This window comes from Actinia tenebrosa, unplaced genomic scaffold, assembly GCF_029948245.1.
Source record: "Actinia tenebrosa isolate PJP-AT-01 unplaced genomic scaffold, QUT_ActTen_1.0 utg165__unscaffolded, whole genome shotgun sequence".
In the NCBI taxonomy this organism is placed as follows: domain Eukaryota; kingdom Metazoa; phylum Cnidaria; class Anthozoa; order Actiniaria; family Actiniidae; genus Actinia; species Actinia tenebrosa.
The window spans coordinates 182,501-205,535 of record NW_028292594.1 but is presented as its reverse complement, the minus strand read 5'-3'; the positions used below and the strand labels follow the sequence as shown (position 1 = coordinate 205,535).

At 37.0% G+C, this 23,035-nt stretch overlaps 1 protein-coding gene, 1 long non-coding RNA gene and 2 other non-coding genes across 4 annotated transcripts; 2 read left to right on the top strand and 2 right to left on the bottom strand.

Moving 5' to 3' along the window:
* Window positions 1-4,408: 4,408 nt before the first annotated feature.
* Window positions 4,409-4,480, top strand: Trnam-cau (transfer RNA methionine (anticodon CAU)). The gene has a single exon. It is a non-coding gene; the product is annotated as a tRNA-Met (tRNA).
* Window positions 4,481-5,091: 611 nt separating this feature from the next.
* On the top strand, window positions 5,092-5,164 carry Trnaa-agc (transfer RNA alanine (anticodon AGC)). Its single transcript has one exon. It is a non-coding gene; the product is annotated as a tRNA-Ala (tRNA).
* Window positions 5,165-9,331: 4,167 nt separating this feature from the next.
* On the bottom strand, window positions 9,332-17,539 carry LOC148904367 (uncharacterized). The gene is made up of 14 exons (XM_089025403.1): window positions 17,534-17,539; window positions 17,338-17,397; window positions 17,159-17,221; window positions 16,991-17,041; window positions 16,838-16,899; window positions 16,530-16,609; window positions 16,289-16,344; window positions 15,947-16,008; window positions 15,697-15,776; window positions 15,522-15,601; window positions 15,229-15,300; window positions 15,060-15,145; window positions 14,896-14,971; window positions 9,332-9,568 (listed from the first exon to the last, which is right to left on the bottom strand). The coding sequence occupies exons 1-14, from the start codon at window positions 17,537-17,539 to the stop codon at window positions 9,332-9,334; spliced, it is 1,071 nt and encodes a 356-aa protein (XP_088881529.1).
* A 106-nt stretch (window positions 17,540-17,645) lies between these two features.
* Window positions 17,646-18,023, bottom strand: LOC148904366 (uncharacterized). The gene is made up of 3 exons (XR_016118930.1): window positions 17,978-18,023; window positions 17,789-17,833; window positions 17,646-17,699 (listed from the first exon to the last, which is right to left on the bottom strand). It is a non-coding gene; the product is annotated as an uncharacterized LOC148904366 (long non-coding RNA).
* Between the last annotated feature and the right edge of the window lie 5,012 nt (window positions 18,024-23,035).

Below are 23,035 nucleotides of genomic sequence, written 5' to 3'. Positions count from 1 at the left end.
GTCATTGGGCAATGTTTTACAGCATTCCCCTTTTTAACCCTAACCCTAACCCTAACCCTAACCCTAACCCTAACCCTAAACTCTTGTTCAGGAATAAAGACGTTTTTGTATTACTCTATTTACTTATTATAGAAAAAACTGGTCATCGCTGATAAGCACCGCAAATACAGCTGTGGCGCGTAACTCAACGAACTGAAGGCATGTGAAGACGCCTTTGGCAGCCGTTTTCATTATCATCATGTAACATTTGTTATCACCGCCAATGTCATCTTCACAATCGTCATCGTGACCATCATCATATCATCACTACCATCATCATCCCATTACCATCACCATCATCATCACTGTCATTACCTCCAGCTAAATCATCACCATCATCACCACCACCATCACCTCTAACAACACCATCACCATCGACAGGGCAGAAAAACGGGCTTTACATTCGACGTTTATGCGTTAATAAGCTTTATATTTCATAAACAGGCTCCGCGTTTTGTAGCCTGAGGCTAGCTCTTTTGGGGCTGATTAACAAAACACCAAAATTTGGGAAAATTTAAGGGATGCGTATTTGAGATGCAACGCCCTGAACGTTGGGAGAGATGATATTTTGATTAGCACAAAACTAACATTTTTGCTAATACCTCGAGGTTAGCAGAATTTTGTGAAAGTTTAAAGCATAAGAGACACGAATGAAACACTAAACGTTTTTTAGCATGAATGAGAGATAAAGAGAAAAATTGCGAAAGTAGCAGCCTTGTTGTTTTTCTGCTTTGTCATCACCATCATCATCAACATCATCATCACCACTACCTCCACCATCATTATCATCATCATCACAATTAGCCAACCAATATCAAACAATATCGCATGACTAGAATTCAAAGAAGCGGAGCAATACTAACTTCCTTGGACCTGAACATCAACAACAACAATAACAACCACTAACCACAACGACAACAACCATCATCACAAAGACAACTTCAACAACAAGAATTTCATTTGCAGTCTTACATACAAAGATTTTAAAAAATACATTAAAAAATATAAATATTAGAAAAGAGTAAATTACGTAAGAAAAAGAATTGGTATCATCATCAAAAATATGAAAATCAAAAACCTTACATGAGTGTGCCAGTGGGGGTACCCCACTATTAACTATTAATTTTCCAGCCTGATGTCAGGTAACTGTTAATAATTTAACGAGCGCTGGCCATAATATTAACTAAAATCATGAAGTAACCTGCAGTTAACTGTTAACTAATAATCTTACGTCATCTCATTTGCATATTGATATTTCAAATGTTTATATCTCTGAAAATAGAAGTCCACATACGAAAGTATTGCAACCATACCACTGCACTATTCAAATAGAAGTAATTTTGAAATTAAAATCTATTCCTTGATATACACTTTAAGAGGATGCTTGCAATATAATCAAGTTTGAAATTAGCGCTCATTAGAAGCCGAATGCCTTTGGTTAGAATACAATAACTAAGCGATAATTGGCTTATGGGATGGTGCGAATGAATGCAAATAAGCGGACTGACTATCCTAAGAACACCCTGTTATTATTGCTTCAAAATATGAAAACAGTTATTTGATAAAAATTTAGCCTCTCGTATAATCGCGGGAGCATCACCTAGCATTCTACTCGGCTTTCGGGCGACGACACCTAGAAAGCTCTACGAAAGGGGTCAATTTTCATCAATAAAAACAATCTATCCAATATTTCACGGTCGATACTCTGTCGTGGATGAATTACGCTATTGTACATACACACCACAGAATTCCTGTTCCCGGTTGATTTCAAAGCAAAGATACTTGCAAATGAACAAAAACATTTATCACATCCTTTGCATGAAAAAATCTCTTTTATAATCTAAAAATTTTGATTATCGCAAAACAAAAATATCAATAAAATAGAAAAATGAAAACTTAATTAATGGAAGAATATGATTTAAGAGTTGATTCGATTCGGAGCCTCAAAAGTTCTTTTACTGGATGAGAACTTCATGAGACCATGAGGAAGCGACTTTTCCGCATCCATTCTGAACAACCCTGCTCTCTAAACCAATCACAATTGAATATTTTTCATGTATATTATTACCTTTTGAACGGGGTTTAAAAAAGGGGTGCATTAAAAAATAGGTGCATTAAAAAAGGGGTGTTCTGTGTTCTATGTTCTATCCATTCTCAAAAGAGGAGTCTTGGATTGTGGTTTATCTTTTATTGAATCTGGGACCTCTAGTGGCGCCTCTTGAATCTCCTTCTCTTTGTCAGGGGTCTGAACTACCTCTTTCTATAATTGAAGCAAAGGAGAGAGAAAAGAAAATAATGAAGGAGAAGCAAAAATGGAAATATTAGAGAAAGAATTTAAAATTAAGAAAGAAATTTTAGAAAAATAATATAAGATTCGAAGCGAAGAAGGTAAAAGCATATAAAGAGAGGGCAATTGAAAAGGAAAGAAAGAACCAAAGGAAAAAGGAAGTTAAGTAACAAAAGACCGGGGGGAAAGGAGAAAAATAAATAAAATCAGGGCATATAACTTATACACTTTTGGTTTCTTGTTAGGTTAAATATGAATATACCATGAACACTCAAAACAGCCCAAAACGACAATAATGACAACACCAACAAAATAAAGGCATTACACCTGGCATAAAACCTTCAAAAAAAAATGTTGCTGAAAGACTTTTCAAAGCATTTGAGTAGACAGGAAAGGATTAAACTATGGCGGATTATAAGTGCAAAACACTTTTATAAGTTTAATATCTATTCGACAATCTTTAAAAAAACAGAGTTGGATAACTTAGAATTTCAGGCCACCCATCCAAGTACCAACCTTTTTCTAACGTGCTTGACTCAGTGTCTTGGAAGCCCAATTTTTTTCCACTGGACCACGATTTTAGGAAATTAGCACAACAATAGCCATGACAACAAAGACTGAACCAGATAGACTAGATAATTTTCCACTTCAAATCAACGTGCCAGTGCGTGGCAGAGTGCAAGGGATTAGCTGTAGATATGGTCTGGGGGCCGGCTAGTCTCTCCCCTGATGCTTCGGCTAGAACACTATCCTGCGTAATCCGTACAACCAAGGGCAGAGGGACTTAATCGCCGTCATGTCCGAAGTCCATACGATGACCCAGCGGATGTCTTGGGGTATGGCATGAAGGCACTGTTTTTTCCTTCTGTATTTTGGAATTAATTATGTAATTAAAGTTGGTGGACGTGGGTTCCATTCCCACCGCATTAAGAGTACTTATTTCTTCTTCTTCTTCATTTCATCTAGACACAGATCTTTTTTTATATTTATATATTCTCTTTTATAAACGACTTTTAATGATTCAAGACAACAAGAATTTTTTTCGTTAGAAAGGATGTCTATTTTTTGCTTTCATTCAGCATTAACAGTTAAGTGATCTTCATCTCAAAAGTTCGAGCTGTGCTATCCTCGTTTACAAACTTTCTGGGAGCAGTTGACCGAGAAGCGGCTTTTACTAAACTTGGATTTTCAGTCTTATATTCTACATACTAAATTAATTTCGTCGTCGTTTACATGATATAGCGGAGCACCATAGTTAAGACGTAAGCAAGATACTGACTATCTGTTGTAAGGGAAGAACACCTTCGAAAAAGTTGCAAAATTACGGGACTTTTTCGCGTTAAACAAGCTGCGCATTTCCCACTGAAATCTGCAATGCATACCAGTATTTTATAAACCGAGTGTACATTTTGTGATTGACAAAGAACAAAATTTGAATTTTATTTCGCAAACGCGATGATTGTGTAATCAAACTCCATACATTCCTTCATATGGACCTCACAACTTCAAAGTCAAAATGACGGGACTTTTTTTCAAATATTTTAGCATTTTTAGATATCACAATAACCAAATGATTGAAACCCGAGTGTTCATTGTTGGGAAGAAAGGCACATCAACATGAAAATTTGAACTTTGCTTGAAATTTGATCTATTTTCCTACAATTTAGGGATAAAATGTAGGGGGTTTGGGGCTGAGTTTCAAAAATTTGAAGCAAAATTCCCGAATATTTTGCCATGGTTATTATATTACTATCCGAGACCCGCCAAATTCAAACCGTGTAATGAGATACAAATGAGCCTCTACAAACACGTATTATGCCCGCGATTGCGCAATTTGCCTTTGTTTCTCATCAAAGTATGATCCTGTGTTACAACATTAAGCGGACTCCCACACATCGAAAACGTAAAAATTGGGGGTGGTGGAGGTTGAGACAATTTGATAACTGTCAAGGTTTAATACCCTTGGCATCCTTTCCTAGTTCGCGCGCTGTAAAAAAGAAAGTCAAGCGCCCCTACTCATTTCTCAAATATTCATTTTGATTGATCGCTCCTATCGATTCTATTCATAGTTAAAAAGTTGTAAGCAGAGTGGCGCAGTGGAAGCGTGCTGGGCCCATAACCCAGAGGTCCAAGGATCGAAACCTTGCTCTGCTATGTAGTTATTAGTATTTTTATTCCTTTCTTCTTTTCGTGGTTATTCATTCTGCTGATCAGATTGTCATTCCTCTTTATTTCGAGTCGCGGTTTTTTGTGTAAAACTCCAGAAAAATTAGACAATTTTAATCTCCTTTTCATTTTTGTTTCTTTTTCGGGCTTATAAGATGGCAAAAGGCGTATTTCATCGGATGAAATCAACGAAACATACCCAAATCGTAAACTTCCAGTTACTATATTCCCACATGATCTAGTGGTTAGGATCTGGCGCTCTCACTGCCATGGCCCGGTGTGGGAAATGTTTTGGCATAATACAAACAATACAAGTGAAAGCGGCCATAATTCGAGCGAGCATGGGGATTCGAGCGATACATGGGAAATTAGTGTATCGTATAATAAAAACAAATAATGCATTTGGTTTTTGAGGTACAAAGTAGTTTTTATCAGCCGATCTGATGTTTTTTTACCTACATATGGTTGCATCTATATATATTTGACCATCCTCTCGAGTGATATCGATAAAACATTTATACAATATTCAACTCTTGAAGTAGAGGAATGTGAAAATAGTTGGATGTAGTGTAACTAACATTAGTCACTTATAAGAACAAGGTGGATTAGCTCAAATGGTAGAGCGCTCGCTTAGCATGCGAGAGGTACCGGGATCGATACCCGGATTCTCCAAATTATATTTTTTGCTGTAGCTGTTCTTCTCTTTCAATGTCTGATTACTTTTTAATCTTATCTAGGTTATTGAAGTACTTCTACTAACAGATTTGTAATAGAAGCTTTACTTCTTATAGTAGAATAGCTTTGTATTACCTTTGGAGCAGCTGTTCATTAATGTATTCATGAGTTTGTTGGTTTGTTGTAATTTCCATTGATGAAGCTTTCTGGGGCCGGGATGGCGACTTTAATTAGGCCTCTGCAGAGTGCTGCCTTCTCAGAGAACGTTAGCAAGTACAAGTAGTATGTGTGTGGTATCAAGCTCTTTGTATAACAGCCTGGTGAATTTCCTTAGTATGCTGAGCCATACTAGCGTGTCACGAATATTATCCCGTTAGTAGAATACAACCATATCGGGATAACGTGTACTACATAGTTTAATAAGATATAGCTATGTTCTGTTCTCTGATAAAACATTCCTGAACACTGTCAAATTGATAGAAATTACTCGACGACGTTTTGACGTTTCTAACCGCGTTATATCAAGTAAAATCATTAAAACAATGTGTGGTATATGTGGTAAGTTTACCTTATTTGGAATATTGAATCCAGTTTTCTTGTTGGTGAGTTTTCCGCCATTTAAAGTTTTACAATGTCAAGAATATAGATAAGAACTGCAGATATTACAGCGAAGAAATACTTAAAATTGTCCACCATCTTGAATGTAGCTTAGAAACCTGGTCTTTGACAAAGGAAGCCCAAAAGGCCTAACAAGGCAAGATTTCCAGTGCTTCTAAAATTAGATATGACCAGTCCAGAAGCCCGGAGAAGGGGTCTGGGAGATAGCTCCGGAGTTCCCCTGGTTATTGGAATGGCTTCTGATTCGTTCCTACGACCTCTGACACTTTGGGCTCTAACTTCACTACGATTAGTCGTAGAAGTAAGATGACGTCACTCTCTGGTGAATCAACCGATCTACCCTGATTCACCCGTTGGTGAAAGCACATTCTGTATACTACTAAGGTAACCAAAGCATCAGCTTACCTGTGATTTAGGCATGCGCATGCACTTGAAACTTCCTGTCCGAAATTGACGGAACCGGAAGCCAACTCAAAATCGTCTACAGCCAGAGGCTCTCGTTTCTCGGTAGTGACCAAGAGGAACGTGAGTTCTGGGCACAAGATTAGTTATTCTAATAATATGTAGAACAAATCTTATATATTTTGACATTAAATATGACATAAAACTTAATTAAAAGATTTGATTGCCAAATATATATTTTTCTTAAAACTTTGAGGCTCCACAACAAGTTAGTAAAGGTACCCCTCCCCGTTATAATTTTTGGTCAAATTGGCAATTTGATGTGGGTTTTATTTTGCCTGCTAGCCATCTTTTTACGGTGCAAGGACTCGATCTTTCAAAGTATCTAGATATCATCTTTTTCCAATCCTTATAGTTAGCTTCCGCCTCTTCTAGAAGTGCATGATTGGGCATGATTGAGCTGCTCTGACAAGTATGGGTTGTTTTTAATTTTGGATTTGCTTTGCTTATATGTTTATAAAAGAATGATGTTAGTAAGTCATGAAATGTATATATAAATGCCAAAAAATACAATAAGTTTGAATCAAATTTGACGTGCGGGGGTAGTTGAGTGTCATGTTTTGGTTTGTGTATATCACCCGAGGCTACCCTCGAGAGTTTCCTATTTTCCTCTGTCCAGGCTCTGTCGAGAAAAAAACGGTTTTCGGGTGGCAAAACATTCGAGTCAGGAATGAAAATGGCGTCCAGAGAAGCCGGATTGTGATACTCATTTGGGGATTGCTTCTCAAGAATAATGGTTTTGTTAATTCTGTTAAGCAATCTCGTACCCAGAGCCCACATTCCACATGGTCATTATTGTAAGTTGTATTTTATAAAAGAAATAAAAAACTTGCTTGCTGTGCTGTGTGCAGTCATAAAGCACTTGGGGGTTGGCAGAACACTCGAGAAGTGTCGAGAAGCACTTCTCTCGTTTTCTGCCACCCCCGCGTACATGTAAAGTGTACATGTTTTGTTATTATGGTAAGAGTACTTTCATTTGGAGTTTCATTCAATAATTTTATATCTTTCTACAGATAATTTAATATCTAAATTTTGAATGAGTTTAAAATTACACCAAATGTCCAACTGTTTATTGAGCCTAGTACATGATTATAAAAATGAGTTAAATTTGTGTTGTTGTGAGATATGCTATTGTATAAAGAGCGGTACCTTGTCTTTCACTTTCACAAGCTAAGAAAATATTAAAAAACATTTCCAAATGCCAATTTACTGACAAAGAAAATTTTATTTTGTAATTGCATTGGATTTTGCGTTATTTTCTATTTTGTCTCAGTTGTTCTTGTCAAGTATACTGAAATGAATGTAGCTTATTAGTTTTTCAAAAACTTTTGTTGTTAACAAGATGAAAACTGGTAAAATTGAATTTTCAAAATCTAGTAAGCTTATGTTTTCAAGCTTCTCGAAAAATAATAGACTTTTATGAATGAAAATACGGTTCTTGTAAAAACATGTGGATAATTAACAAACATCGTTAATAATGGTAATTGAACTGAGTGGAGTGCAATTTGGTCTGAAATCAAACGCGCGATTACAAAATCGCACAACCGCGTAGCGGGAGTGCGATTTGTAATTGCAAGTTTGATTTGAGACCAAAATTGCACGACACGAAGTTCAATTACCACTTTATTATATCCATTTTGAAATCTTTTTTGAAAAAGACGTTTTTTCCAGTTAAACCGACATGACTTACAATCTAAAAGCAGTCGATTCAAACATGCTGCCAAGAGAACTTGTTTTTACTGATCGAGCAATGATATATTCTCATTTTGAAAACCAACACTTTCAATCCAAAACTAAAATAAATTATATCGGACCAAAAGGCATTACATGTATTAAGAATCGTTTACTTACATTAAATAACAAGACAATCCTGCCCAAAAGGGTTGTAATGAACTGGCTGTTGTCCATATTACAGCCAATGCTCACTGCTTGTATTTTTACGATTTCTGTTCAAAATGTTTAGATCACACTTGTGCCCACAAAACAGCAAAAATCAAAGGTTGTTTAGTCCTTCGGTTGTCTTTAAGAAGTCACGTAGCTCAGCAAAAATCTTCTTCTTAAGAAAAACTTCTTTTAATGACTGTATTTTCGATGTGTTGTTATGCTTTAAAGATTGAAAAGGAAACCACTTTCCACGATCAATCGCCAAGAAGTCACATTCAAAAGATGCCGATTGCATTTTCTCCCACTGCTTTTCGCTGTAATATCTTCAACTCACTTAAGCAGTTACTTTACAAAGATGCTTTTGACGATTTTAAGTGATCAGTTGGTCTTTTTAAGTCCTTTTTACGGCTTTTTAAGTCTTTTTTTAAGACTTTTGACGGTAAAATCGTTCTTCAAAAAAATTTTTTTGAGCCGTGGCTCTTTTTTTTCGCAAGAAGCGGTGAGCTCAACACTCAGATGGATTCCTTGATATAATTGGCTAGAAAATGACATGTCTCTCTTGTGATTGGTTCATATCAGTTGATGTGCAAAATCGTGCAATTTAGAGCTCAAAATCGTGCAATTTATGCTTAAATCACTGCTGCAGGGAACCAATCAGATTGCAGGATTTGCTTGTGATTTCAAAACATCAGGTGAAAGTAATCCAACGAAATTTTAATATTAGATTCTCTGCTGATTTCCTGCATGTATTTTAATTAACTCACCCTAGAACCGAAATCCATTTCTTCCCATGGTAATTGTTTCAAAACACCAACCAACTTTTCGAACTTTCGAATTTTCGAATCATTCACTGGACTTGTACTCCAACTCCACTCTAATGTTGTTCATATTTGAACCAATAATCGATATTTTATGAACTGAAAATTGAACTACGATATCTCTACTACTAACAGATTTACCAAACTCAATAGGTTTTGAGATAAGACCTGTATTTATTAGAACATCTCAATGCAAAGCTGCACGAATACTCGCCGATTTGTTTATTCGCTCCAGTCTATCCGCGCATTTCAGCCCTGCTATAGATGGCGGCCACTTAATCCTTCTATAACAAACGGTAGCAATATTCTATCCCAGATCGTTTGGTGCTATTCCAACAACTAGAATATAAAATATAATCAATTTCCCTATTTGACTCATGAGTCATTGACTCATGCGGCTCATTCGAACGTCTTTCTCGTGTTGACTTTCATATCGCTGTCTTTGATCTTGTGCAGCTTGTGTTCCTTGTGTTACCATAGTTGATACGGCACTTGCAGCAGACTGAGGAACATACTTTATTGGAAAACTCTTCGACGCTTGATCAGGTTTACTTGGTAATTTTAGGCTTGGACAGCAAAATGTCTCCAAACACAGGGCCATTAGCTTCTTCAGATTGCTCTTCAATAAAGTCACGCAGTTCCTTTATACCGGGTTTGATAGATATGCTTCGTAGGTGTCTGGTTCTTGATAGCCACTTAGAGTTCTAATGCTAAACGGCGATCTTTCCACGATCCGTCTTAAGTTGTCAGAACTGTTAACATCATTCAGAAAGCCAATAGCTGTTATGCACTAGTCAATTGAAAGCCCCACCCCCCGACCCCCGCGAAATACCGGGGAATTTAACATTTGAGTGGTGTTAAAATCAGACATTTCCCCCGGTAGTCGGGGACACATTCACTGTCAAAACCCCCGCTATTGTGGCCCCGTTATTTTGGTTTACTAGTCAACAAGAAACACATTTCACGCCAATTCCAAATTCTTGTGCTACACAGAGCCAATATTGTTGTGTGTTCCATACACTGAATATTCAATACTCAATATTTTCATGGGCTCTGAACCTCAAATCGTGCGAAAACGTTTAGGTTTACGTCTAGTCAGCTGAGAATTTAATAGTATTAAATTGAAAATGAACAATGCTTGTAAATATTGCGAAGCAGTAGTTTTAATAGATTAATCATGATCTGATTCTACATTCGAACTGACCGAAACGACTGAACAAAACCCGCGTATAAGAACCTGGGTTTTAAGAACCTGTTAAGCTAAAATTCTCACTTTAAGACCCCTCCACATAAGAACCCATTAAGGCTACAATTTTAAGAAAGGTTCTTATCAGTGGAGTTCAGTTTAAAAGTGTATAGGTAGAAACTGCTATAAGTTTGTTTGAGCATGTGTTTTGTGTAGGACATACTGCTCTATACTAGGCTACGGGCTGCCTGTGCTTGGAATCACAACGCCTTCTTGGTATTTTTCAAGATGGCCGACCTCTTGTTTCCAGGCCCTTGCATATTCAAACGAGCGTTAAAATCCCCGTTCGATTCCCCGCTGAGAAAACCATTCGTTAAATCCCCGAACCCCCGGTGCAATCATGCTCTTAAAAGCACATCAAAAACGCGTCACGTCCCCGTTCAGTGCCCCGCTAGCCGCGGGGGTCGGGGGGGGGGGGGGGGGGGATTTCAATTGACTAGTGCATTAAGGTGTTGATACAAGATTTAATCTGCATTGAGAACCTCAGAAGAGCAGTACTGTCATACAGCTCGCCTCTCACCGATGAGACCTGGGTTTGAGTCCAGCTGGTCTCAGTGTCGTATGTGAGTAGAGTTGTTTGTTGGTTCTCTCATGTGTTTTGAGGGTTTTCTGGGTTCTCCGGCTTTCCTCCCTCGGCAAAAATCAACTCTTAAATTCCAGTTGGAATTACAGTGCATGATTAGCTACTCTGTAGAAATACCACTGCTAGATCCCATTTATTTTATTTATTTATTTATTTATTTAATAATTAATATACAGTAGTGACAACTAAAGTAACACAGTAATTTTTATTACTCTATGATTATGGCCCTGTAGTTCACTGTGCAATGAACTTAGCAAATAAATTGTCTCAGAATCTCTTATCATTTCATTGATTAGTAAGGCCCATGTGGGTATTACAGAAGGTAAATGGATAGTGGGTTACACAAAGATCCATCTACATTTTTTTCAAATTTTGATATGAGCGATTTAGCAAAATTCTATTAAAATGTTGGAAAAAGCACCTCAAATTTAGCACATTTGCCAAGTTTGAGGGTAGTTTTTTATGTTATATTAATACAAGAAAACTTGTAATGATAAAACAATTAACAAGTGAAATAATATAAATCCCCGATAAGATGCGATTGAAAAACTATGAGCATCTGTTATGTGCTTAAGCAAATAAGAACTTTTTACTAGGACTAAATTTTTTCTTTTAATTAATTCTTTCCTAAGACTTATTACCAACAGGCCCTTATGTATTAATGTCACATAGTATTTCTTTAACATGCTTGTCATAACTGTTATTTGACTGTAATGTTATTCCAATAAGCTCCTTACATTGTGGTATCTGTTCAATACAGTTGTTGTAATCATCATTATCACCCTTCTTTCTAAAGATAACCTCTTTACAATTTGATGTATTAAATTTGTCCAGTTAAGATACTCTTTAACGTAAACATGAGAGTTGTCAAAAATATTGCAATTGTGATGCCTTACAGGTGATACAATAGTTGTGTCATAAGCACATTTTATAATAACTGATTTGTTGATGCATGTGTTATCACTAATTTTCAAATCATTTATATACAATAAATAAGTTGAACAGGTAAGGCCCAGACACTTCCTTGGGTGGTAGCCCTATTAACCCACTTCCAGTCAGCTATATTCCCTTTTGAAATAACCTGTGTTGACGGCCAGAAATTCAACTGTGATACCAATTTCATATGTAATTAATTAGTAAGGGTCTATATTGATCAAAAGTACAATAGCTATCAAGATGTCATATTATTGATAATTTACTTTTTTGTAATATGATTTACTCTCACTCTCTATATTCTGGGTTTTTTTTCATGATTGATAAACAATTCCAAGACTTTTATTAGTGCCGAGCATTTAAACTAAAAAGTATACCCGGGAAGTATAGCAATCAGGCAACTTTCCAAAGCCATCATTATCTGCCCAAGTTATCTGGTAAATTGCTTAATCTGTTTAACAAAAGCTTAAAATATTATTTATTAACCTTTCATAAAATTATAAAAGTCCGTTTCCAGAGTAAAAGTAGGTCGTAAATTACCACATTATTTCGTTGACCTTTTATTCTTTATAGTTTCGCTGTAATTCAAATTTCCTTCAATCAAATTCTAATCTCACGAAACGAAGCAAACATTAATTTAGTCTAAGTACTCACACTCAGAATAAAATCTTATTCGATATTTCGTTTGCTAGAAAATATTATAAGCGATTAGTACATATAACACTCATTGCTCTATGAGTGCGTATGTACTGACCTCATATTTTCGAGAAGACGAGATCAACTTCAGTTCAAAAAGTCATACATTGTATAACAAAATTAAATTCCTTTTTCATAACTTGATCTGTCAAAATAGGTTAGACATTCAGGTCTTTACCCACATGAAAAAATTACGGTCAAAATACGCACTGATTGGCCTCCAGATAAGTAAAAACTTTCATATTTCAGCAGTACTCCGATATTTATAGCATCCGCCATTTTCTTTTCCAAAATTTACACGCTTTGCTTTACCACAGGAAAATCAATTCTATATTTCACCAAATGTACCATCGGTACCATCGGTATTACATTTGGTGAGGGGACCTATGCTAAGTCCGTACCGCAGGAAAACCAATTCTATATTTCACCTAGTGTACCATCGGTACCGTCGGTATTACATTTGGTGAGGGGACCTATGCTAAGTCCGTACCGCAGGAATACCAATTCTATATTTCACCAAGTGTATCATCGGTACCATCGGTACCATCGGTATTACATTTGGTGAGGGGACCTATACCAAGTCCGTACCACAGGAATACCAATTCTATATTTCACCAAATGTACCATCGGTACCATCGGTATTACATTTGGTGAGGGGACCTATGCTAAGTTCGTACCACAGGAAAACCAATTCTATATTTCACCAAGTGTACCATCGGTACCATCGGTACCATCGGTACCATCGGTATTACATTTGGTGAGGGGGCCTATACCAAGTCCGTACCACAGGAATACCAATTCTATATTTCACCAAATGTACCATCGGTACCATCGGTATTACATTTGGTGAGGGAACCTATACCAAGTCCGTACCACAGGAATACCAATTCTATATTTCACCAAATGTACCATCGGTACCATCGGTATTACATTTGATGAGGGGACCTATGCTAAGTCCGTACCACAGGAAAACCAATTCTATATTTCACCAAGTGTACCATCGGTACCATCGGTATTACAATGGTGAAGGGGACCTATATCAAGTCCGCTACGTTTTTTTTGAAGTACTTAAACTTCAAGTACTACTTAATTCATTTAAAAACGTTACGTAACAGCCAAATTTGTTAATTATATGCGCATTTCTTGCATATAAATTACTTTCACCATCTGTACCGTCGGTAAAATACTTTTACCGTCCGTATTAGATCATCTATTTTGGACAACCCTCGCCTTTCTTGAATGTAAACACGAACATGCGCAAATCTGACTGATATATTAACATAATGTTTAACTATCAGTTTGATTGAAATTTTATAACAGGAGAAAATTATATTTAAAGAATCACTAATAATGTTAACTAGAGTTTAGAAAAGTATTGTATTTTCGTCTTTCCATGTAAATTACAGGTTTCATATATATATATAGTATACATAGTATTTTGCTCTGTCATTGACCACGTCATGACCATAGGATCAATGGGAGTTGGCTCTTAATATTTGGACTCAGAGCGGTACGTAAGCCACCCTCCCGCCCTTATCACCCTGGTTCCTCTCAGACAACTAGTTACATTAATTCATTTCAATTATCGTACATTTCATAAGGCTGTCATTGAGCACGTTACATGTGACGTATACTCCTTCAAGTACACATTCGTTTCACTCATTTCGATCACTGTGCCGTTTTAAATTAAAATTGACCACGTGACACAATATTCCTTCACGTGACCACCCTCTCTACGTCACGTGTTTAAATATCTAGATCCAAAGTGATTTGCCACCCGCCCGCATTAATCCCTCTGGGTCCTCACAGATAATCAGTCTATATATAGTTTCTAACATTGTACATTTTTGTTTAAGGGTGTGACCTTGTCAGGCTACATTCATCTCAGTATTTGTAAATTTGCATTATGGAAGTCATTGACCACAAGAAATGTGACGTAATCACTCCACGTGATCATCACTTTACGTAACTCATCTTTGATTGGTCCCAGAGCGCGTCGCCACCCGCCCGCCCTTGTCACTCTGGCTCCTCAGTATTTTCTATTTTTCTGTTTGAAGTTTTTTTTCCTCTGCTTGTTCTTTCTCTGTTTGTTTTCCTGATTAGCAAAGCAGAGCAAATCAAATGTCAGTATGTTTCAGATTCTCAACCGCCCGGTCCAGTCCCACACGCAATTGATGAAGGACTGGATCACACTGTTAAGAGAGACGTCATTTCCGTTTGCTGGGTTCCCGAGGATGGGTATTGATCGCTATCAATAGACGTCACTTCCGGTAATAGCTCTTTTTTGATGGCTTGTAGAATCCTGGAGGTTGTTTTGATCTCTTGTTTTCTGGTTTGATGTCGTGAAAATAGCCAAATACAATAGTTTGAGGACTTATTTTGATTTGTTTTGACTTAGCATCCGCTAGTTGCCCCCCAGTCAACCGCTTATTTGCCCCCCAGTCAACTCCAAAAAGTCACGTGATTGATAGTAAGCAATTGGACTTACTTTCATGATTTCATTGGCTATCTTTTCAGCAAACTCTATTTGCTCTTTTGTTAATGATGTCATGTCAAGTTTCGTACTAAATTAAGAAACAAAAGATGATTAATATCTATAAGAACTAATAATGTTATGATGATCACAATCTAAATATTATCCAGAATATTTACGTATATTGGCTTAGGTCCTCTAGGAACGTCGATTGTACATTAGGGTTTAACTTGTACATTTCTTCTGCAGATAGGATGGTTTGTTCCTGAAAGAAAATTCGCAGTTATAAACTTGTTTGCACATTTTACAAATCGCCACTCAATTGTTGCTGTGATACTGACAACACACCTTCAATAAGTCGTCCTTCTCGAGACATTGTAGTTCGTAGGCTTTGTCGTCATCCTCCTCGGCTTCCCACTTCTACGAAAAACCGAATACTCGTAATCATATTTTCTTTTTTCATAAATTATCTCAGCTGAACCAGGGGCGTTACGAGTTTGGCTTAAAATCGTCAACGTTCTTTTTTTCTTATTTTGTAGGGCTACCTGTGGATTTGGAGGGAATTTTCGCGACAAATCGCGTGTGCTAGCCTCTCAAACCCTGACACTTGCTATGCCACTGCTCAGTCCAGTCTTCCTCACCTTCAACTCTCTGCACGAGGGAATCTTGTTTGTACAGCCAGTTATGTCGCAATCCGTTTTGAAAACGTTGACTCGTGATTCTTCAACAAAAACGTACCAACATCATTAATGAATTGTCTTACAATTTCTGTGAACTCCAGATAGTCACCCTTAATGATCACAGTGTAATTCTCACCTTTCTCCTGTTTTTCGCTTTCCTCTTTTCGTTCTTCCATTTCTTTCCCAATGGTGGAATTTTCTTCCTGGTTTGACACGCTAACGAGAAACAGAAATTTCATAAGTTCTAATTTGTAAAGCAAATGAATTATCCTTTGATATTAAATAAGATCTTCCTTATCTTTAGTTCAATTCACTCGTCTTTGACTTTTATTATCACATGGAAATATACTATTTATTCTATTCCCATTGCTATTCTCTTTACTCACGTTTCTGATGGTTTTGTATCTTCTAATATGGTGTCGGTTTCTTCCAATGAAAAATTACCAAACTAAAAAAGAACAAGTACATTCGTTGTTTTAGTCGATCAAGAAGCTTTCTTATCTTCGCCTGATCGCAGAACCACAGCTCGTAATCATCTTGATAAGTTATGCACTAATAATCTTTTTAGTATCACTTCTGAGCTCAGTATCGCCATCTTAAAACACAGTGTACCCTGCCTGGGTAGGGAAAGTATGATTTAGTTTCCCTCCTTTTTCTAATCTCCAGTCCCCTTGTACCACCGAGCAGGCCAGGTTACTCATATGTCGTCTATCACCGAAGATACTCACCAGTACCGTCTCGTCACTAGTGTCGTCCATGTCAAATGTGAATACCAAGCCAGGCTCTGTTAACAAAAAACAAGTAAGTACTCAATTGTTAGTGTACGTTTACTAATAGTTTATTTATTAATTTATCAAAACAAATCCATACTAATACCGTTAATGAATTATTATAGCATTATCAATATGAATTTATCAGTTCCTTATCATATATTTATCAATGATTTTATCTTAATCATTATATTCGTACCTTTAGCTAGTTGTTTCTTCTCTTTGTTTCTTTGGGTTTTATGTTTGCTCGGCTGATTTGGGTTGTTCTTCTCTGGCAAGCTGGGTGAAAAAAATAACATTTTGTTCCTCATCCATTCATCATACAAACTTCGCAATCCTAAGCAACCTCTTTTCTTATAACGCATTCTAGTGGCATCCCACATGGGGTAGCTTATATGATGCAGGACAAAGTGTAAAACACATGTTCGCATGCGTAAACGATATGATTACTTTAGCGATATACCAAATGGTTTAATTATAGGGCTTCAATAAACACGAGTTACTTACGTCAAAACGAATCCTGTGTTTTGCATTAACTCTTTCGTTTGCTCCAAACTGAAGTCGGCAAACTATAAGAAAAAATCTGAGTTAGAAATTCAATACAAGTAAATAAGATATAGCTTTGATAATGATGTTGAGGAAAATTTAATTTTAGTTTACCGCAATAAGTACGTCCTCACTTTCATCTTCGCTAGAAATGTCATCAGAAACCTGGAATAAATGAAAAATAATGCAATAAGGTAAAACCATCAAGAACTGGAGTAGAGAAAGAAATAGATAAAAGAGAATGAAGAATCAAGGTAGAGCGAGAAGACGGCCTTAGCATACCATAAACAAACCCGTCTCATCTACATTTGCATTACGTGACTTTTCTATGTCTTCGACACAGTCCTGGAGAAATGAAATAGAATAATAAACGAAAAAAAAAAACATAAAAACATTTAAAAAGAAAAAGACCCGACTGTGAAAAGAAATAATAGCGAAAAAATTGATCGTCTTTGACCTACCTCGAACGCTTCTTCCTCACGGTCAACATCTCTATGCTCGTCACATGCATCAAACCATTCCTGGAAAATGTAAGAGAATATTTGAAAAAAAAGAGACGAGAAAAAAAGAAAGAATATAGTGAAAAACAAGTTGATCAATTTTAATGTACCTCAAATACGTTATCCTCAAGGCTCTCATCCGAACTAAACTCGTCACATGCATCAAACCATTCCTGCGGAAAATGCCAGGGATGGTTTGAAAAAAGGGCAGAGAAAAAAGAAAGAATATAGCGAATACAAGTTGATCAATTTTAATGTACCTCAAATACGTCATACTCGAAGCTCATATCCGATCTAATCTCGTCACATGCATCAAACCATTCCTGGAAAATGTAATGGAATAAAAACCATATATCAAGAGACTCTTGAAAAGAAAGGCAACAGAAGCGAACAAAAATTGATTCTGAGATACCTCAAACACGTCTTCCTCAAGGTTCACATCTGCATCAAACCATTCCTGGAAAATGTCCGAAATATAACTATCTAATGAAGCTAAACAGATATACTTCACTGGGTATAAATTTGAAAAGAAATGACTGTAGAAAAACAAAATACTGTAGTGGAAAAAAACTCAATTTAGCGATAAATCAGCCTCACTCACATCATTGGATTCTGCGTTTCCTTTAAAGCATACGTGTTTCTTCTCATTATTTGCAAACCTAAAATAAGCAAACAATATGTGTGAGTTGAGTGTTGTATATTGCATGTTGCTTGTTGTATGTTGCTTGTTGCATGTTGCGTGATGCATGTTGCGTGTTGTATATTGCGTGTTGTATGTTGCGTGTTGTATGTTGCGTGTTGCGTGTTGTATGCTGCGTGTTGCATGTTGCGTGGTGTTTGTTGTATGTTGCTTGTTGTATGTTGCATGTTGCGTGTTGTATGTTGCATGTTGCTTGTTGTATGTTGCGTGTTGAATGTTGCGTGTTGTATGTTGCGTGTTGTATGTTGCGTGTTGTAAGTTGCGTGTTGTATGTTGCGTGCTGTATGTTGCGTGTTGCTTGTTGTATGTTGCTTGTTGTATGTGGAACCCCTCGGAAGAGCCGGGAAGTGTCCTAAAATTGTGTTTGTTGAATCGTAGAGTAAAGACATGTAGACATAATGACTTACCATTTGTAAATAAAAAACACTAGAACAAAAACTGCAACAAAAAAAAACCCGAGATACGCCAAGGGTAGGAAAGATGTTGCCTCAACTGAGGAGTTGTAGACCACTAACGATGTGTTGTCTACAACTGAATAAAGAAATTGAATGATTGGAAAAATGTTCCGTCATTTCTTGTCCAATACTTCCCTACCCCACCCTTCATTTTTTGCTCAATACTCCCCTACCCCACCCATCATTTATTTTCCAATACTCCCCTACCCCAACGCATTATCTCTTGTCCAATACTCTCCTACTCCACCCGTCATTTCTTGTCCAATACTCCCTTACCCCACAATCATTTCTCGTTTAATACTACACTACCCCACCCCTCATTTATTGTTCAATACTCCACTACCCCACCCATCATTTCTTGTTCAATACTCCCCTACCCCACCCATCATTTCTTGTCCAATACTCCCCTACCCCAACCTTCATTTCTTGTTTCATTCTGCTATACTTATACCGACCTGTGTGATATACTTCCTCCTGTTTGAATTCGCTTATTGTAGTTTGATTGTAATGTTGTCGTATCGGTGGAGAAACTGTCAAACAAAATCTGGATTTAGTTTTCTTTTACTTATTTACATATTTTCAGTATAAACTTTGGTTTAATTTCAATTTCGACTGATAAACTTCCTTCCATTCTTTCTCGCTTGTTCCTGATTCATTTTTCAATAGCCTGTGCATATTTTTTATCAGTAAAGTTTTTCTTCAAAACTCCAATAACATTACCTGCTTCTAATACCACCTCCCTTAGAATTGCATGAGTCTCCAGCAGCTTCCGTTGCTCTGCAAAGAATTGAACCGAGTACATATTTGCAAAAATGTTTGTTCAGGCGTCATTAACCATATGTGAAAACGCCGGAATCAAAAACGCGCCGAAATCAAGTCGCGAGTTTTATCGCTAGAATCACGAGACGCTCACGAGTTTTACCTGCTTGAATGAAGCTCCCATTTCTTCCATTTGCACTACTAAAGATAAAATATTCAATACAAAATTCTATTGCGTAATAAAAAAATATTACGCCGCTAAATATCACGAGTTCGATCATTGTAATGTTATCGGTTGTGCTAACAACCTAAAAGTGAAGTCATTAGTCTAATAATGCGTTTATGACGTCATATTTAGAACGCGTGCGAAAATGACGTCATGTTCGAAAATGGCCAAATTTGGCTGATGCCCGTGACGTCATTACAGGGATCAAGCCAAGTTTTTCAGATTTTTTAGATTATTGATTTTAATCTCAAAATCAAAATCAAAATTAAAGTCAAGTTCTTAATTCTAAAATATCGATATTTTGTTTCATCAAATCATCAAATGAATCTTCGGAAAAAGCGATTTGTTGCCAACCCTTCGTCTCGAGCCAGACGTTCTTGTCTAAACTAAATACTATCTATCGAAAACGAGAGATCATGATTTCATCTTTATGATGATCGCGGCACACACCCATACCCACCCCCAGAGGCGATAAATAGTTTGACTTTTCCCCAAGGAAAACATGTCCAAACGCAATCTCTATGCACACGAACAACACATTTGAATCACACTAGCAACAGATTTTATTGGCAGTTTATATCAGTACATCATGATAATTTTTCGATTGCATGTTACGTCATCCTTACCAAGCAACCATATTTAATCTTACAAAGATGGCCGCTCTTTTTTCTCATGGCTTTCTTAGGAACTTGCAACCCATATAGCTGCCATGATGACTTCTACTGAACTAAAATATAACAAAAAGCGTGGATTTTCTTATAATGAGGCGTGGTATCATCTTCTCTGCCGTAACCATATGAGATGTCTATACTATACTTCTGATGCCAAGAGCCCCAGGGTCCAAAACCAAGATATGTCAGGAAGCTTCCGAAACGATAGACAACTCCCAGTTTAACTCTGACCCTACCAGTTCTGTCATGAAAAGTAGCATTAACGCCTTCACGAGGATTGTTAAATCTGTATCTTTCCATTTGTTTACCCCAAGAAGAGTATATGACTGAGCTGGGTTCCCTGTGATCATGACATCATAAAGCCAGCTAGCGCGCTGTTTTAATTCTAATTTCAACCACTTGGTTTCACTGCTTGTTTTCATCTTCATGCCGAGACAGATCTTGGTCAACTGTCACAACCGTTTGCCCTGATGAAGAGCAAGATGCTCGAAAGCTTGGCTTGATTTATAATTAAAAAGCTGATGAATCATAACTATCATGAATCTTGAAAGTTGTTGTTGGCGCGGGTAATCATGACGTATTTAATGGCAGACGAAAAATGATGAAAACGTTTATACAAGCTCAAGGACTAAGGCGATTCTGGACTTGTAAAACTATAACGCAACTACAAGGCGGTCATGACCGAGTTTTGAGTGCAATTGTACGCGATGCATCGCCCATCAACCCATCAACTCTGGTCATTTCCAAATTAGGGATATTATGTAAAGAATGGGGAAGCGTTTTTTAAAGAAACACTATATCTTCATACTATTAAAAGGATTTGAAAAAAAGTTGGAAAAAACGATTAAAAATATTTTTAGCGCAAAATTCGCGGGCATTTTCTCCAAATTAGGTACCAGTCTCCACTCGGACAACTTCTCGAACCAGTAACAAAATATATGCTTACTTCGTGAGCACAAAGAGGCCAGATTTCTATTGCTATACAAATGGCGGTAGAAGGATGATTTCTTATATCAAAAAAAAACTTCAATTTTGGACTGTTTTGCTTTGTTGGGTTGAAACTCCTGAAAAATCTGAGCATGTGCATCGAAGCTGAAATTGAGCCCGCGATGAATTTTTAGCCTTCCTGCCATGTTCCCATGAGAATCATGACGTCATGGTATCCGAAAAATTTCGGATACGAAATGTTCTCCGTCCACACTAATACGGCTAACCAGCGTTTTCAAATTGTTCCACTCTGGAGACCGTATTTGAAAAAAATTGTTGTCGGTGGAGAATTGTTCCGGATTCGCCCGGACTAGTGTGGACGGTAGGCCTAACCGAATAGATAACAATTCGGATTCAAATTTATCCGGCAAAGTGTGGACGGGGCCTCAGGCTTAAAAATCGTTTTGACGAGGAACGTGCGTGGTTTGACTAAACTGCCTTGGAAGAGACTTTTTGGGTGGAGAAAGTACGTCTTTGTTGGTAGTTGGCCATGTGAAACTGCTTTCAAGAAAGCAGTAAAGGGATTATCGTCTAATTTATGCAGGTGAAGCTTCTTTTGAGTTACGTCTTCGCCGTTGTTATTTCCATCTTCCTCCCAAATGTTTCTCTCAGCTTCAGCTTGGATCTATTTCACCTAGAACTTCTAGAACGTGTCGCTTCTGTTCGAGTAGTAGTAGTTGTTGTTGGATTTCTTGGAAGGTTTTGCCGCTGTGCGTTTAGCTTTCAATTCTTTGATTTTATCACTTATGTTAGAGCCAGAACTTGAACATTTCGCACTAGGCTTCCTACCTTCAGAGAGTCTTTCATCTAGGGTCTTTTTGAAATGATTAGAAGTCGTTTCTTGATGTAACTTTGATAACCATTCCTTGTAAAACTCGTCAACTTCCTTTTTCCCCTCCTTTTGGGTTTCTAATAATTGTATTGCACTCTGTACTTCTGTAATTTCGTTAGTATTCTTGATGAAATCCTTATTAGCTTCAACAAATCTTTGATAAGTTCGGTATAAATCGTCTTTGAACTTTTCCACCGACTCTACGTTGCTGTAGTCGACCATTAATCGCTCAATTTGAGTGTAAACATAAGTCAATCTTCCAAGGTAGCCAGATCTTGATCCATCTCTAAGCCGGTTCATAATTTCTTCGTATTTGGATGATGTAGACTTTCACTTTAAATACTTTACTGGGATTTTGCTAATTTGGCATACGTATTTATTTACTATAAAACGATCCAACTAGAACAAATTTAACATAAAATACAATTTGCAAATGTTTTTGAATATTTTTAGCTTGTTAAGGTGACTGCCTACTTTTGGAAAAAAATATTAAACTTTTTTTAAAACTTTAATTTCTCCAAATCTGGAAAGGAAAATTGGTTGTCCCGAGCTTGTTTTCGAGATCATCAGCATTTAATGGAAGTCTACGCGCGAGCTTTTGGAGCAAAACTTGCGCCACCGGAAGTGATTAGAAAAAAGAATAAGATTCATAAGATAATAGTGAGTTTGACTTCTGGTCGCGTGTCGCGGGTCGCGGGTCCGGGTACTATGTCGCGGGTACGAAATTTTAAAAATTGGCCCATAACAATACTAATTCATGTATTATAATGCATGTTAATATATCATCAGCAAAAATAAACAAAAAATAAATAAATGCAAAATTATGATAAAATGCAATACTGAACATATCCCAATATTAGAGTGATTTTTACTTGGCCAGTGAAAAAATTATGATTAATGTAATATTGTAATAATAATACCTGTTAGACACTATATAATTATACAACATAGTTTCACGGGCGAAGTAAAATTGGTGAAAGCATAAAGAGGCCACGTCCACGCTAATGCGTTTTCGTTTAAAAACGCATA